The 18,108-nt window shown below is 43.8% G+C and overlaps 1 protein-coding gene across 1 annotated transcript; it reads left to right on the top strand.

Annotated features, from left to right (window-relative positions):
• The first annotated feature begins 13,009 nt into the window (after positions 1–13,009).
• Positions 13,010–14,148, top strand: LOC133245386 (olfactory receptor 9S13-like). The gene has a single exon (XM_061413264.1). The coding sequence runs from the start codon at positions 13,198–13,200 to the stop codon at positions 14,146–14,148; it is 951 nt and encodes a 316-aa protein (XP_061269248.1). The 5' UTR covers positions 13,010–13,197.
• The last annotated feature ends 3,960 nt before the right edge of the window (positions 14,149–18,108 follow it).

Below are 18,108 nucleotides of genomic sequence, written 5' to 3'. Positions count from 1 at the left end.
TGAACATCAGGAAGTTCACGGTTCACATATTGCTGAAGCCTGGCTTGGAGAATTTTGAGCATTACTTTACTAGCATGTGAGATGAGTGCAATTGTGCGGTAGTTTGAGGATTCTTTGGCATTGCCTTTCTTTGGGACTGGAATGAAAACTGACCTTTTCCAGTCCTGTGGCCACTGCTGAGTTTTCCAAATTTGCGGCATATTGAGTGCAGCACTTTCACAGCATCATCTTTCATGATTTGGAATAGCTCAACTGGAATTCTATCACCTCCACTAGCTTTGTTCATAGTGATGCTTTCTAAGGCCCACTTGACTTCACATTCCAGGATGTCTGGCTCTAGGTCAGTGATCACACCATCGTGAATATCTGGGTCAGAAGATCTTTTTTGTACAGTTCTTCTGTGTATTCTTGCCGTCTGTTCTTAACATCTTCTGCTTCTGTTAGGTCCATACCATTTCTGTCCTTTATCGAGCCCATCTTTGCATGAAATGTTCGTTTGGTATCTCTGATTTTCTTGAAGAGATCTCTAGTCTTTCCCATTCTTTTGGTTTCCTCTATTTCTTTGCATTGATCCCTGAAGAAGGCTTATCTCTTCTTGCTATTCTTTGGAACTCTGCACTCAAATGTTTATATCTTTCCTTTTCTCCTTTGCTTTTTGCTTCTCTTCTTTTCACAGCTATTTGTGAGGCCTCCTCAGACAGCCATTTTGCTTTTTTGCATTTCTTTTCCACGGGGATGGTCTTGATCCCTGTCTCCTGTACGATGTCACGAACCTCATTCCATAGTTCATCAGGCACTCTATCCATCAGATCTAAGGGATTTGATTTAGGTCATACCTCAATGGTCTAGTGGTTTTCCCTACTTTCTTCAATTTAAGTCTCAATTTGGCAATAAGGAATTCATGATCTGAGCCACAGTCAGCTCCTGGTCTTGTTTTTGCTGACTGTATAGAGCTTCTCCATCTTTGGCTGCAAAGAATATAATCAATCTGATTTCAGTGTTGACCATCTGGTGATGTCCATGTATAGAGTCTTCTCTTGTATTGTTGGAAAAGTGTGTTTGCTATGACCAGTGCATTTTCTTGGCAAAACTCTATTAGTCTTTGCCCTGCTTCATTCCATATTCCAAGGCCAAATTTGCCTGTTACTCCAGGTGTTTCTTGACTTCCTACTTTTGCATTCCAGTCCCCTACAATACTATAGTGGAGTAAATACTGATGAACGTGGCTGACCTCATTTAATTCCTGGGATGAGATAGTTTGGGATGCCGTGCTCACTATCACAACATGCATTATGCTTCTTTCTCTGCGGATATTTGAATCTTGTCTGAGTGCTCATAATGAATCAGAAATAACAGATTTTCATAGCAAAGTGACATTAGTCATGAGTTCTTGTAAAGAAAGTCATTAGCTTTATCTTCTTTAGAGTGAGACTGTTGGGGTTGGATGTAAAAGACAGGATCTTTAAAAATCTTTCTTTCTAATGAGCTATCACCTCACACCAGTCAGAATGGCCATTATCCAAAGAATCCACAAGCAATAAATGCTGGAAAGGCTGTGGAGAAATCGGAAGATTATTGCACTGTTGGTGGGAATGTAAATAGATATAGTGACTAAGGAAGTCAGTATGGAGATTGCTTTAAAATCTAGGAATACGTGTACACATGTCCCCTCCCTCTTCAACTTCCCACTTATGGCTAATTCATGTTAATGTATGGGTGAAATCAAGCCAATATTGTAAATCAATCATCAATCAATTAAAAATAAGTGTATTTTTAAAAAAGAAAATTAAAAAGAACTAGGAACAAAACTGCCATATGTCCAGTAATCCAACTACTAGGCATATACCCTAAGGAAACCAAAATTGAAAAAGATGCACTTTTTTCAATGTTCATTGAACCACTATTTACAATAGCTAGGCCATGGAAACAACCTGGGTGTCCATGGACAGATGAATGGATAAAGAAGCTGCAGTACATATACACGATGGATTATTACTCAGCCATGAAAAGGAACACATTGGAGTCCGTTCTAATAAGGTGGATGAACCTCGAGTGTATGATACAGAGTGAAGTAAGTCAGAAAGAGAAAAACAAGTGTTGTATATGAATGCATATATGTGGAACCTAAAAAATGGTTCTGATGAACCTAGTTGCAGGGCAGCAGTGGAGGTGCAGACATAGAGGACAGACTTACGGACATGCACAGGAGGAGGAGAGGGGGTGGGACGAATAGAGAGAGTGTCATGGAAACGCATACATCACCACATAAAAAACAGTTCGCCAGTGGGAATTGGCTGTATGACTTGGAACTCAAACTGGGCTCTGTGACAAGCTAGAGGGGTGGGGTGGGGTGGGAGGTGAGAGGGAGGTTCAGGAGGGAGGTGACATGTGTATACTTATGGCATTCATGTTAATGTATGGCAGAAACCAACACAATATTGTAAAGCAATTATCCTTCAATTAAAAATACATAAATTTCTTTAAAAAGTCTGGGACTTTCAACTTTGCTTTCAAGATTGTTTTGACTATTGATCTTTCTTGAGACTCCATACGAATTTTAAAATGTACTTTTCATTTTCTGCAAAATGTAACTGTGATTTTGAAAGTGAGACATTGAAGCTTAGATCACATTGGATAATTTTGTTCTCTTCCAACTCAAGCACATCGGATATCTTTCCTTTTTTAGGTTGCCTTTAATTTTTTTCAGCTATTTCAGCAGTCCAAGGGACTCTCAAGGGTCTTTTCCACATCACTGTTCAAAAGCATCAATTCTTTGGTGCTTAGCTATCTTTATGGTCCAACTCTCACATCTGTACATGACTACCGGAAAAGCCATAGCTTTGACTATATGGTCCTTTGTCAGCAAAGTGATGTCTCTGCTTTTTAATATGCTGTCTAGGTTTGTCATAGCTTTTCTTCCAAGGAGCAAACATCTTTCAATTTCAATGCTGCAGTCACCACCTGCAGTGATTTTGGAGCCCAAGAAAATAAAATCTGTCACTGTTTTCATTGTTTCCCCCTCTATTTGCTATGAAGTGATGGGACCAGATGCCATAGTCTTTGTATTTTGACTGTTGACCTTTAAGCCAGCTTTTTCACTCTCCTTTTTACCTTCATCAAGAGGCTCTTCAATTCCTCTACAACTTCTGCCATAGTGGTGGTGTCAGCTGCATATCTGAGGTTATCCTGGTTTTCCCAGCAATCTTGATTCCAGCTTGTGATTCATCAAGTCTGGCATTTCCCGTGATATATTCTGCATAGAAGTTAAATAAGCAGGGTGACAATACACAGCTTTGATGTACTCTTTTCCCAATTTGGAACCAGTCTGTTGTTCCATGTCCTGTTCTAACTGTTGCTTCTTCACCTGGATACAGGTTTCTTTGGAGGCATCTCTTTAAGAATTCCCATCTGTCTAAGAATTTTCCGCAGTCTGTTGTGATATCATGTTTCATATTTTGAATCAGTCCAATACATGACAACAATATTTTTATTTGTTTCATCAATTACTGAGAGAAGTATGATAAATTTCAATCATGATTTTGATGTTTACATTTCTAATTCTGTCAGTTTTTGATTCATATATTTGAAATCTTCATTAGTGGTGAAGTGAAGCGAAGTGAAGTTGCTCAATCATGTCAACTCTTTGCAACCCCGTGGACTGTAGCCTACCAGGCTCCTCTGTCCATGGAATTTTCCAGGCAATAATACTGGAGTGGGTTTCCATTTCCTTCTCCAGGGGATCTTCCCAATCCAGGAATCGAACCCAGGTCTCTGCATTGTAGGCAGATGCTTTTACCATCTGAGCCACCAGGGAAGTCTCTTTAGTGGTATACAAATTTAAATTTTCTGATAATCCACGTGGATTGAACATTTTTATTTTGAAATATTCCTTTATAAGGAAACTTTTCCCCTGAAATTTATTTTGTCTAATAATTTTTGAGCCTTAAGAGCCTCATTTTCCTTAGCATATTCATAACACAACTTTCTCCAGGATTTTACTCTCATACTTCCTATAATTTTCTAATAATCATATATCACATTTATAAATTGGCTTTGATTTTTCAGTGCAGGGTTAAAATATCTTAACAGATACATTTACTCGACCTGCAATGAGGGAAGGGCCATATTATGACTTAGAGAGGGTTGTGCTTCTTCTGCAGACACAGAGCCCTGCACATAACTCTTTGTCACACCAACACGCCAGGATGAAGCAAAGGAGAATGGTGTGATGTGGGCCAGGAGGTCACACCTGCAGCCTGAGGAGACCTTTCCAAGAAGGGCCACTGGGTCCCTCTGAGTTGCTTCTCACCCGGTGGACCCCAGTGCTCCCAGAGGAATTTCAGGCTTCCTGCTCCTCCTGTTTTGGGCTGAGCTGTATCAAAGGAAGGTTAGCCACAGGATTGCATCATTCAGGGACTCAAGGAGTTGGGAGTCCCAGCGTACTCAGAGCTCAAGCAAATGCTAATTGGCCACTTGAGACCTCGAATCCCAGCTGTGCCAGGTGGAGAGTATCTTCAATAGAGTCATCCAAAGATGCAGGTGCCATGAATACTACTCAGCTGAGCGTAACACGTAGAACTGAGCCAGTCGCATCTCCTGCTGCAGTCCATGGGGTCGCTAAGAGTCAGACACGACTGAGCGACTTCACTTGCACTTTTAACTTTCACGCATTGGAGAAGGAAATGGCAACCCACTCCAGTGTTCTTGCCTGGAGAATCCCAGGGATGGGGGAGCCTGGTGGCCTGCCGTCTATAGGGTCGCACAGAGTTGGACACGACTGAAGCGACTTAGCAGCAGTAGCAGCAGCATCTCCTGCTTACACCAAGACCCAAGACTTTCCTGCAGCAGGCACTTGGAGCACATGGCCTGCCTCTGACCGGTACCCTAGGTGCTCTCTGCTGCCCCCTCCTCACTCTCACGTCCCTGCACAGGAAGCCAGAGGTGAAGGAGGGAGCAGGATCCTCAACACCACGTCATTATCGTCAGCACAAACTTGGGTCAGAAGTCCTCCCCAGGAGCACATGTCCTGGGGGAGCCATGACCCTCCTGACATCACAGGAGCACTGCAGTCATCACTCATCAGGGTGTGGTCAGCATTACTGACAGATTAGTCCTGGGAGCCTGGACTCTGAACAACACGATCCCCTACCTCTCACTGCTCTGGGCAAGATCAGTCAGGGCCACAGGTCTGAACTTTAATGAGAGTGGAAATAATCAGGGGGTGTTATATAAATGTGGGTTTATCTTTAATAAGAATAGAAATAAGCAGGGGGTCTTGAATAAATATGACCTTAAATTCAGTGTCTGAGACCTTGCATTTCTGACCAGGTCTTAAATGATGCTGCTGCTGTAGGGCCTCAGACACACATGATAACTAGATATATTAGGAAAGGACTCAGGACCCAGTCATTACAAATAGAGGCTTCTGACAACACTGGATTATTCTGATTCACCCCCTTAAGGCATTTCTCAGGCTCAACTCACAGATTCAGTGAAGCCAGCACTGCAGCCACTCTGGGTCATCTCAACAGCCAAAGGAATGTGTGAGTATGTTTTTATAAAGCAAACTGAGAGACTGGCTTCCCAGATGAAAATGCAAATTGTTCCTCATGTGCTCCCCCAGGCACCCTAACGGTCACTGTTTTGATGACCCAGGCTCCTGAGGTGGACAAATAGCCCTGGGAACCAAAGACCAGAAACAGGAAGCTGGGAACCCCAGGAGCAGAGGAGCAGACAGCCAGCCTGGGGTGTGGGGAAAAGATAGTCACTCTGGTCACAGTGAATCTATTGTGCGTATGACCAGGGGGTAAGCAGAGACGGACAGAAAAGCTTGGTCATGATGACTGTGACTGCTTCCACAGGCCAAGGGCGGGAGGCCAGGGTGGTTGGCCATGGAGCATAGGGCAGACCACCAACTCCACTCTTAGCAGCAGCTCCAAACACATATCAGAGTGAACCCTGCCTGCCCCAGGCCAGACTGTCCCCTCTGCTCTCATGTGAGGGTTGGAGTCAACTCTGCCAGAAGAGGAAGGCTGGACAACCTACATGGTCATGCACACTTCTACTGTTGGAAAGAATGAACTCTCTCAGGCCTCCTTCTAGGAGAACTTCAGGCTGGGAGGGTCATTGCTCCTTCAAGGAGCCCATGACCAACCAGGCTCCAACTGTACACCCTGACTCCCAGGGAGCTCACTCCTGCCAAAATCAGCCAGTTCCAGGATGGCAAAGATCTCACCTCTAGAAAATATGAAACTGCTCTAAAGCTGATTGACCTCACCCTCTCACTAATCCCCTCAACTTTTTAGGGGCCCCATAGCTCTGTGTCCCCTGACTTCCACATTCCTTTCTATTTAGGATAGATTTCCTCTAGCATTTTCTCTGGCCATCATAGAGCTTGTCCCCATGTTCCATGTGAGTGTGGTGGTCAGCCCTGTCCAGTGCAGACAAGGGATGTCTGGGCTGTGATAGGAACAGGAAGCAGCACTCAGCAGGAGGACTCAAACATTGAGGCAGATGTGACCGTATTGGTGGCTACCATGGCTCCAAGCAATTACTTCAGGGCATGTGCCAACGCGCCAGGGGCATGGGAGTAAGGACAGGGAGGATTTGCTCACGTCCTGAATGTGTCCCAGCCTCTGTCCTGCTGTTCTCAGACCATGGAGCTGGGCTGTCCCCTCTCCATGAATTGTCCAACTTCTGGGCATTTAAAGAAAGAACCCTTAGGTTCCCAAGGATGTGGAGAGCTCTGTTGATGTTTGCCACCACAGTCTTATCTCAGAGACAAAAATGCTCAGAGACATAGGGTCTGTCTCTCAGGGTCTGCAGGAGAGGCAGACGCAGCTCCACTTTAGCCTGGTGAGGGCTGGTCCCTGATCTGCTCCCGGACTGGCCTGGAGTTAGAACCATCACTGGGTCAGTTCCTGATAGCATCAGGTGCTTAATGATTTCTAAAATTAAGAATGAGTAAAATAGGGGTGGAAGGTGCAGGATTAGATATCTGAGCCAGTGCGGGAATGGCACAGCTCAGGACCATCCCCATGAGAAGGGAGTGCATGTCCTGCCAACAACGACAAGGAGATGGAAGCCATCCTTATGCCGGAGACTCTCAGCTCAGCAGGACCTCTTGAGCCATTGACAGCCTATGGTAAACGATGTCAGATTCATGATGTCTGAAGATTTAAGTTTGGGACCAGGGACCATCCCTCATCACTCAGGAGCTTTGTGTAGCAGAGTTTGATTAAAGTAAGAAAAGGGCCAGAGAAAGTTTCTGACATAGACATCAGAAGGGGTGGGAGAGTGCCCACCCCCTACTAGTCTAAGAAAGGGAGTTATATACTTTTTTAATTAGTTATTACAATAAATCAAAAGAATGTGTTAAGGTTGTAAAGATCTTACTAGGCCCACTCCCATAATTTATATTTTAAGATAACAAGATTAGCCAGGTTTTCAGGAAGGAGAAACTGTCCTCAAGCAGGATACATTGCTGTTATATAATCCTTACTAAGGAATATAGAAGAAAAAAAAAAAGGTTTGGCCTTCCCTCCTCCTTGAGAATTCCAGACCCCTGTCTCCTCTTTGAGAACCCCAGACCCTTCTCTCCTCCTCAGGGACCCTGGACTTCTTATCAACCTGCCTAAGAATTGACTCTCTCATTCCCCCCTTTTATTTTAGGAGAATTATATTGCCAAGGGAAAGGGGCATTGTTTTCATTCCATAACTACTTCCTGATGTTGAGGGGCATAGTTCCTAAACTGTTGAGGCAACATATTCTGCTAACCCTCCTAGGAGGGTCTTTGACCAGCGGCCCCAAGTAATAGTTGGGGGAGGCCACAGCACTTGTAGGAACCCGGACAGCCATCTGTAACTTAAGAGCTTTCAGACGGTTAGAAACAAACCCCATTTTACAGTTACAGATGTAAGGCAAAATAGTCATTAAACCAAGTTAAAACATAAAATTTTAATTCTAAAATTGAAAGTCACATTATGTGCTTAGTTAAGTTATACCAGTCCATCTTAGGATTGTTAGATGTCATCAGATCAAGAAGAGGCATCACATATGATTGTTGCTGGTATTCACAGAGTTGAAGAAAGTACTTCCCTTGAAGTGGAGAAACCCATCATGGGAAGCCAATTGATGAGGCCAATTGGTGAGGAGGTTGAAAAGCTGGAAGCTGAGTCACATAGTTAATTCTAAGGCTTCAGGATCTATAATAATGTCTGTGCATAAGAAGGGTCTTCCATAAATACATTCAAGGGGGAACAGTCCCTCCTTTTGGGGGACAGTTCAATCCCTCATTAAAGCTATGGGTAGAATTTTAAGCCAATTTTCCTATGTCTCTCAAGTTAATTTGTGCAGATGTCTCTAATAATGTCATTAGTTTTTTCAACCTTTCCTGAGGGTTGGGATCTTCAGTAACAATACAAGTAATATTCTATTCCTAAAGCTTTTGACACCTGCTGACTTACAGCAGCTTTAAAGGTGGAGCCATTGTCACTCTGGACGCTCTGCAGCAGCCCAAACCTGGGAACAATTTCAGGGATTAAAATTTGTATAACTTCCTTAGCCTGTTCACTACAGCAGGGAAAAGCCTCAATCCATCCAGTAAAAGTGTCTACCCAGACCTGTAAGCAAGAAAATCCATTTGTTTTCGGCACATGAGTAAAAGGAACCACAGCCTCATTTATTATTCATAAATCTTATTATAAGATAATGAGATTGTTCATAAATCTTATTATTCATAAAATTAGTCTCCATTTATCATTTGATTTTTGTATACCCAAAATAGGAGTGTTGCATGGACTGTTACAGGGAATTAATAGCCCCCGGCCCTTTAAATTCTCAGTGATGGGTTTTAACCCTTCCTTAAACTTTCAGTGGGTACTGATTTTGATGTGGAAATAGGTAAGGGCCTTTGAGCTTGATAAAGACAGGAGCATCATTTTGTGCTTGACACACAGTTTTTCCATCAGCCCACACTTTAGGATTTACATTTTGTTCAATTAATGGGAGACAAGGAGCAGGCTCCATATTTATGAAAACAGGCCTGGACCTTGCTGAGTGTATCCCTCCGCAGAAAGGGTGAGGGAGACTCCAGCACGAATGGAAACTCAGGAGAAAATAGTACAGAGTCCAAGTTGCAGCTTAAAGGATGACTGAAATAATAACATTTGGCTTGTCCAGATAGTCCCATTACGGCAGTGGATTGGAAGGAAAGCAGGCCAGGGGCTTCAGTGAGGACAGAGAAATTTGCCCCAGTGTCCAAAAGAAAATGGACTGATTGGCCCTCCACAGTTATTAATACCCAGGGTTCCTCAAGGCCTATTAGGATGGGGGGTTGTGTGGGGACCCTGGGCACCTTCAGTCCTGACTGTCCGGAGAGTCTGACCCCTGGGGCCTATGCCTCAGAGGGCAGTTTGTCCTCCAGCGTGGTCCTTTGCAGACCAGACATGGAGCCAGGGGCAGCTTAGATGCCTGAGGGCAATCCCACTTGAGATGCCCCTCCTCTCCACAGTGATAACAAGTCCGCCCCTTTTCACCTGGGTCCTTCTGGGCACTTTTCTCTTCAGGTTGATTCATAGCAGTTCTCACAGCCATGACTACAGCCTGGGTCTTTTCTTTGGTTCTTGTCTGTTGTCGTTTATCCTCATTTCTCTACTGTAATATACTGTCTGAGCCAGCTGCAACAGTTTTTCTAAAGACTGATTTGGTCTGAATGCCTGTTTGTGTAACTTACAGCAGATTTCTGGAACCAACTGAGTGAGAAACCTATCTTTTAAGATCATTCCTCCTCTGCATTTTCAGGATCAATGTCAGTAAACTTGCAGAGAGCCTCCCATAATTATCTAGGAATTTGCCAGGAGTTTCCTTCTCATCCTGCTCTATGTCAGCCAACTTAGCATAAAGTCTTAGTGTGTATTCGCTTGAGTCCCTCAAGAATATGTCTGGCAAAGTGATTCTGATCCCAGTTAGCCATGTTATAGTTCCAGTCTGGCTCTGTCGTGGGAACTGCTTGGCTCCCAGTAGGGAGGAGGGCTATTTCATGTTCCCTCTTTCCCCTTATCTCAGGTTCAAGCCATTCATCTCCAAAAGTAGTAGCTTCCCTCAGAACTCGAGCTCTCAAGTCAGGAGTCAGCATCTGTCCCAAGACATGTATTATATCTCTCTAAGGAAGCTCGTAAAGTAAGGTTAGTCCCATAAGTACTTCTATGTGCTTTTTGGATCCTCCAATAGTCATGACCACAATTCGAACTGTGCTAATTTCTACCTAGACTGAGGCAACCCCTCCTGGAACTGTGTCCTGATTCTCAGCCTGTTCAATTGGGAATCCCAGATAGAGGGGCAAAGTAAGAGGACTGGGGGGAACTGAAAGTTTCACACCCAAATCTGCACCCTTAGGACCCAAGTCTGGAATATCTTTCAGAGAGATAAAGAGCCACACATATGGTACTTCTAGTTGTAAAACAGTATCATAATTGAGAGACCCTTTAACCGGCCAGTGTTCCCTGTCTTCCAAAGGATACTGTGCCTATTCAATATCACAGAAGAAGATCAGATATGTCTTTTTAAATTGTGGGGATCAAACTTGTCCCAGCTTTTTAAAAAATACATTTAAAGGAGTGGTTTTGGAACCGCTAGCTCCCATCTGTAAGAGAGAAAAAAGCGGCATCCACAGCCATGGCTTCTTCACATCAGAGGCATCCCTCCCTGCTCTAAATGTGGGTGTAGACAGACTTTCAAGTGAAGCTTTTTTCCCCTGGTTAGACGTAGTCTGTCCCTTACCCACACAGGCGCCTTACTCATCCCTCCCGGTTCTTCCACTGACGAGGGGTGGAGACGCACCAGGGGTAGACCTGATGGCATCCCAGATTGATTTCTAGCTCCTTACCACCGAGATCTTTGTTTGACTTCTCCTTTTCTCTGCTGCCACCCAGAATGTAACAGAGTAGCTGTCCCGGAATGTTGCCCAAGCTAGGACTGCTATGGGAAGCATCCGCGTTCCATGTGCCATTCACATTCCTGAATACAACCCTGACTGCAGTAGAAGCGGCGAGTCACGAAGGGACGAACAACGATCAAGACGTCCCTTCTGAGCGTCACCACGCTAGTGTTCGTGATAGGAAAAGAGGTGGTGGAGGGTCGGCCAGTGAGGAAAATGTGAATTTTGTCCTCAAGCTTCTAGGACCAATCCTTCCAGTTCATTCCCCTGGTCCACTAACAGCACTAGCAAAGGAAGAAGCCCATTGCACTTCCAATCTGACCAGATCCTGCAATTCCTGATCTGTGTCCTCAAAAACCTCATGGTCACCAGCAGCGCTTCTATCCACATAGGGTGGAGGCACAGCCATGACAAAGACTCACGTTTAGGACTCTGGCCCCTGAGGCAGACAGCCAAGGGAGTGACCTTTAACCTGAGAGATATTCCTGGAGCTAGAGTTCTGCCTAGTTCCCGAACATGCTGCTGGAGCCAGAGTTCCCTCTCGCTCCATATATGCTCCTAGTAACTTTCTGACAAGGCTAAGCACTCCCATAGAGGGGGTCTAAGTAAAAGTACACAATAACAGCATAGATCACAAGTCCCTTGAAAGTTTATGGTCTGACAGATTATGTTAGTAGGTTTAATTTCCCACGCAATTACGAAATGGTCAAAGAGACCAGGAAAAGGTGACCGAGAAAGAAAAGTTTGGTCCACGTGCTTTGCCCAACTCTGGCTGCTTCCCTCGCAGGGATGTTGGGTGTCTCTTGGCATTGGCAGGTCAATATAAACCCCTGACAATGTTCCCCTTTCTGGGGCTTCCATCAGTCATTACACAGCACTGTGAAACCACAGAGCAGGGTTCATCACTTGCTTTACACAGGGTGTGTCATTCATTCACAAAAGTACACAGAAGAGTTAGTAAAGTAAAGCAGAAAATGTGCATACTGAGAAAGCAGAGAGTCTAGAGCTCTGAGAGTTCTTACGTTGCCCTGAAGATGCTGGATGAGCCCCCAAAATGATAGCTTACAGTGAACGATGTCAGATTCATGACCTCTGAAGAAGAAGATTTAGCTTTGGCACCAGGGACCAGCCTTGATCACTAAAGAGCTTTTGTGTAGCAGAGTTTTATTAAAGTAAGAAAAGGGCCAGAGAAAGGTTCTGACATGGACATCAGAAGGGGGATGGAGAGTGCCCCCCTCACTAGTCTAAGCAAGGGAGTTGTGTACTTTTATGTTGGTTTTACAATAAATCAATGAATGTCTCAAGGTTGTAAGGATCTTACTAGACCCACTCCCATAATTTACATTTTTAAGATAACAGGATCAGCCAGAAGGTTTTCAGGAAGGAGAAACTATCCTCAAGATTCTCAAGCAGGATACAATGTTGTTATATAACCCTGACTAAGGAATGTAGGAAAACAGCATTTGTCCTTTCCTCCTCCTTGAGAATTCCAGACCCCTATCTCCTCTTTGAGAGCCCCAGACTCCTCTCTCCTCCACAGGGATGGCAGACTTCTTATCAACCTGCCTAGGAATTGACTTCCTCACCATCTCATACCAAACACTGGGCGTCCTCCACAGAGTGAGCGCTCCAATCATACTCTGTTGTTCTTTTCAGTCACTAAGTCGTGTCCAACTCCTTGCGACTCCATGGACTGTAGCACACCAGGAATCCTTGTCCTCCACTATCTCCTGGGGTTTGCTCAAACTCATGTCCATTGAGTCGGTGATGCCATCCAACCATCTCATCCTCTGTTGCCCCCTTCTCCTCCTGCCTTCAACCTTTCCCAGCCTCAGGGTCTTTTCTAATGACTTGGTTCTTTGCATCAGGTGGCCAAAGTATTGGAGCTTCAGCATCAGTCCTTCCAATGAATATTTAGGGTTGATTTCCTTTAGGATTGACTGGTTTGATCTCCTTGCAGCCCAAGAGACTCTCAAGAATCTTCTCCAGCACCACAATTCAAAAGTATCAATTCTTTGTTGCCTGTCCTTTTTTATGGTCCAAGCATACTTAGGAATTAGAGGATATGTTTATGTTTCAGGTCAGCTGGAGCTCATCTAAAAGAAGGGTGGGTATCTAGTTGTCCCTTGGTCATGGGGCAGTGGGTTACTGAGGGGATCCTGTTCTCCAAAATAATACAACCTTGTGACCTTGACCTGCTCCTTCTCATTTGCTCCCACCTGCTTTCTGCTGTCTGCTGCTTCTTGCCTTGCTGAGAGCCATGTCACCCTATGGGAACGGAAACCTCTCAGTGATGCCTCTGCAGGAGTTTGTGCTGGATGGGTTTGGGGGTGGCCCACAGACCCAGGCCCTGCTGTTTGCTCTGTTCCTTGTTCTGTACTTGGTGGACGTCCTGGGGAACCTCACCATGATCGTGGTCATCACGCTGGATGCCCGTCTGCACTCCCCAATGTACTTCTTCCTCAAGAACCTCTCCTTCCTGGACTTGTGCTACTCATCTGTCATCTACCCCAAGGCCCTGTTTGACTTAATGTCATCGACCAAGGTCATCACCTTTGCAGGATGTGTCACCCAGTTCTTCTTCTTCTCCACCATGATCACCACTGAGGGATTCCTCTTGGCCGTGATGGCCTATGACCGCTTCATGGCCATCTGCAACCCCCTGCGCTACCCCATCTCCATGCGCCCCTTGGTCTGTGCCCTCCTGATGCTGGGCTGCTACTGTGGGGGCTCCTTCAACTCCATCCTGCAGGCCAGCTTCACATTCAGCCTCCCGTTCTGCAGCTCCAACCACATCGACCACTTCCACTGTGATGTGCCGCCTCTGCTCAAGCTTGCCTGTGCTGACACTACGACCAATGAGCTGGTCATGTTTGGTCTCTGTGGCCTTGTAATTGTGGGCACTATACTTGTGGTCCTCGTCTCCTATGGCTACATCACAGTGACCATCCTGAGGATGCGCTCAGGAGGAGGGAGACACAAGCTCTTCTCCACCTGCGGCTCCCACATGACAGCCGTGTCCCTCCTTTATGGGACTGCATTTATCATGTATGCCCAGCCAGGAGCTCTGCAGTCCATGGAGCAGGGCAAGGTGGTCTCTGTCTTCTACACCCTGGTCATCCCGATGCTCAACCCCCTCATCTACAGTCTGAGAAACAAGGACGTGAAGGATGCCCTGTGGAGACTGGGGCAGAAACACACAGCCACGTGAAGGAGGGTGACTGGAGAGACTGGTTTTCCTGAGAGCAGTATAATAGGGCTTTGGAGGAGGCCCTGGGTTTAGTTTGAGGAATTAATTCCTCATTCATTTAATTTATTCTTTCATCCTATATTTTATTTAATCCTTCTTGGAAGCATATCCTGGACAAAAAAATACTGCAAGTGTGAGACGCAAAATGAATAAGGCATTTACTTGCCAACAGAAAATTAATATCCTTAAAGGGTAAGACTCCAATCTCAAAGTCTGGGTAACAGAGTGGGCAGAGTGGTGAGCAGAGTCTCTGAAACAGCATATGTGTCCGAATTCAACATCCTTCACTGAAGACATGAAATGACACAAACTCTGATGCCTCCTCCTTCACTTCACTTCACTGAATCCCTGTAAATATGTGCTCTGCATTCTCCCCTCAGCCACCTAGAAGGAGGGCATTGGTAGGCTCAGCTTTGCCCCTTCCATAGTGCTAACATGGGGGTCAATTACGGGGAGTTAGGAAGACCATGCTTACCCGCAATCCTGCAGCGGGCTGTTCCTCCCCTCCCCCTTCTGTTCACTGATGCTACCACCCAACAAGACAGCAGGGAACACCTCTGCTCCTGCTTTAGATGCTCCTAGTGCTCCCTGTCTTGGGTTTCTCCCCTTAGGAGTCCCAGAGATGCCCTAAATCCATAGTTCTACTGATCCTTCACAACCCAGCCTGACAGGTGACAGTGTCCTGGCTAGTTAAGACCACAGAAAATGGTGCTTTGTTAGCACAGGTATCTCTGAATAAGGAGGAAGGTCCTGGTATCTATTGCAGAGGCAGGAGTTGGAGAGGGAAGGTGCACTTTCTTGGCAGAGAGCACAGCTCCCTGCTCTCTGTCCCACTCTCCCCAGGGTAGCCTGGACCCTCAGTCCTGACTTGCCTGTTTAGAGCTCCATCTTCATTGCTTCCTGGGCTCAACACACAGCCTGGACTCAGAGCCCAATGGCCTCCTTGTCATATCTCCCTAGAGTCATCCACTCCCATGATCACTACCAGAAGGTGGTCCCCTGGACATGGTATGGTCTGCACCCTATATGGTCAGTGGGGATGTGTCCTGCCTCTGATCACAGCTCTCCATCTCCCTGCTCTCCTGCTCAGGAGAACTGTGGGCGAGGGGCTAGAACACCCACGTCATCAGACTGTTGATCACCATTACTGAAGGGGTAGATAATCCAAGGTCTCTTCTGGATTCTTGATCCCATTGTCTCATCTTTGGGCTCCAAAATTAATTCTGAGTCTTCCATAGATTACTGTATTCCTCTCACATAATGCCTTCACTCTGAGGAGTGCCTACAATTTTCCATTCCCAAATGACATGCTTCTTATCATCCCATGCTATTATATAATTCTATCTCCTACTCTCTCTTTCTTCATCTCTTTTATTCTCCTCACTCTCCTCCTCTTTTCCTCATCTTCCTTCCTTCCTTCTTTCTCTCTCATCTATTTTATTTTTGTCACTCCATGGAATACTTCATTTAAATTTGCAAATGAAAGAAAAAGCACAATATATTGTATGCGATTCTAGATTTCTCATCATTATGTCCATTTAATGGTACAAACAGAAAGGAATCTGTGGATCTTAGAAGACCCTTAATTATAAATTTGACTAAACCAGGAAAGCTTGTCTGATTTTAGATTGAGTAGAAATTCTCAAATACTGTTAAAGAGAATTATTTTTAAAACCCTGCAGGTTGGCTTTACCCTGGTTGATCTTTACACTGAAGATCACTGTAAGGTGTCAGAAGTGGTTTATTTGGCTTTTTATCCTGTTAATGCTTTGCAAGCTGCTGGTACACAGTAGGTTCTTAGTTCACACCTAACCTACCGCCTGATTCCAATTTGAGTTCAGTGTTAATTAGTCATTGAACCCCAAAATATGCATGATGCAGCTCTGGTTTTTTTATTGTCCTTAAGTGGAAAATAAACCCATTACACTTCAAGACCATACTGTAGTTTTGACATTGATTCTATACTAACTTTTATAAGTTTCTACATTTTTATAATCCAAAAAAATAGCAATTTTTGTTGTAACTAATTTTGAGCGTGCAGTTAAGTAGTGTTTAGCATATTCACCTTGTTGTAAATCAGATCTCTGAACTTGTTGTATATCAGATCTCCGATCTTGCAATCCTGAAACTCCATGCCCCTAAACAATAACTCCCTGGTTCCCCATTATCTCCACCACTGGCAGCCACCATTCTACTTTCTGTCCTAACGAATGTGACTTCTTCAGATACTCCAGAAAAGTACAACCTACAGCATTCGTCTTTTGGGGGTTTGGTTATTTCACTTAGCATAGTGTCCTCAAGATTTAGCCATTTTGAAGCATCTGACTGTATTTCCATCCTTTTTAAGGCTGAAGAGTATCCCATCACATGTGTATATTTTGTTTCCGTCTTCATCCACCAAGGAACGCTGGGGTTGCCTCCACTTTTAGACCATGCGGAAGAGTGTTGCTATGTAAATGGGCATGCAAATATCTCTTAGACAGACTACCTCTTTTCTTTCTTTTCTTTTTTTTAGTATCTATTTAGATGTTTTATTGCATCATATAATAATTCTTTTTCGATTTTGGGAAGAACCCTATATTACTCTTCATAGTAGATGCACCATTTTTCTTCCCATCAACAGTGCAAAATCATTGCAATTTCTCCACATAATAGCCAACACATATTCTTTTCTCTTTCATGTCAGCCATTTAATGATTGTAAAATATTATCTCTGTATTGTTTTTATTTCACTAATGATTAGTGATTTGAACATTTTCTTATATGTTTGTTGGCAATTTGTAGACCATCTTTAGAGGAATGCCTTCAAGTAATATGAAAATTTTAAATATGGTTATTGGCTTAACTAGTAATTTTTATGTATTCCAAATATTATCCTCTTATTGGACATTTGCAAACGTTTCCCCCACCCCACAGCTTGCCTTTCCACACTGTTATTAATATTTAAGTCTTTAACGAACACGTTTTTAAGTTTGATGTCATCCCACATGTCTATTTCACTTTTGTTTCATATCCTGTTGGTGTCATATCCAAGAAACCATGCCTAAATCTAAGACTGTTAGCTTCTCTCTTATGTTTTTCCCATGGATTTAAGGGACTCGGCTCATCCATTTAGGTTTTCATTCCATTTTAAGGTGGTTTTTGTTCATGATGCAAGGTAAAGGGCCAGCTTTATACTGGTGTACATACACAGCTAGTTTTCCAATGACATTTGTTGAAGAGGCTGTGTTTTCTCCATGGGACATTTGTTGGAGGTCATTTGACTAAAACCATGAAGGTTCACTTCTGAGCTCTCTATCCTGCCCTATTGTTCAACCAGTCTCTCTTTGTACCAATACCATACTGTTTTGATTACTGTAGCTTTTATGTTAAGAAATAAAGAAGTCTGAAACCCTCAAATTTCTTTTCAAGTTGGTTTTGGTCATATAGCCTCCTTGAGACTCTATATGAATTTAAAATGTGTTTTCATTTTCTATAAAAAAATAACATTGTGATTTTGATAAGGGTTGCATTGAAACTCGGAACACATCGGGTAATATTGTCATCTTCCAACTCATGCACTTGGGATATCTTTCATTTATGTTGAATACCTTTAACTTCTTTCAGCTATGATTTCTAGTTTTATATCTCTAAGTCTTTTGTCCCCTTGGCTAAGTTTAGTCCTTAGTATTTTATTCTTTTTGATATTTTTGTAAATGGGTTGGTTTTATTAATTCCTTTTTATGTAGTTCATTAATAGTGCATATTAGTGCTTCTCATTTTAATGTATTGATTTTATATATTGACACTTTGCTAAATTTTGTATTTCTAACACATTTTTCATGGATATTTAGGGTTTTGTATACATCTGTGAACTTCCTGATGTTCAAGCTGGTTTTAGAAAAGGCAGAGGAAACAGAAATCAAATTGCCAACATCAGCT

Source organism: Bos javanicus, chromosome 3 (genome assembly GCF_032452875.1).
Source record: "Bos javanicus breed banteng chromosome 3, ARS-OSU_banteng_1.0, whole genome shotgun sequence".
Lineage (NCBI taxonomy): Eukaryota > Metazoa > Chordata > Mammalia > Artiodactyla > Bovidae > Bos > Bos javanicus.
The sequence above is the reverse complement of the archived record's forward strand: the minus strand, read 5'-3'. Positions and strand labels throughout refer to the sequence as shown.

Bases quoted from the DNA above. Each gene is read 5' to 3' on its own strand.
- LOC133245386 (XM_061413264.1), top strand. From the start codon at position 13,198: ATGTCACCCTATGGGAACGGAAACCTCTCAGTGATGCCTCTGCAGGAG.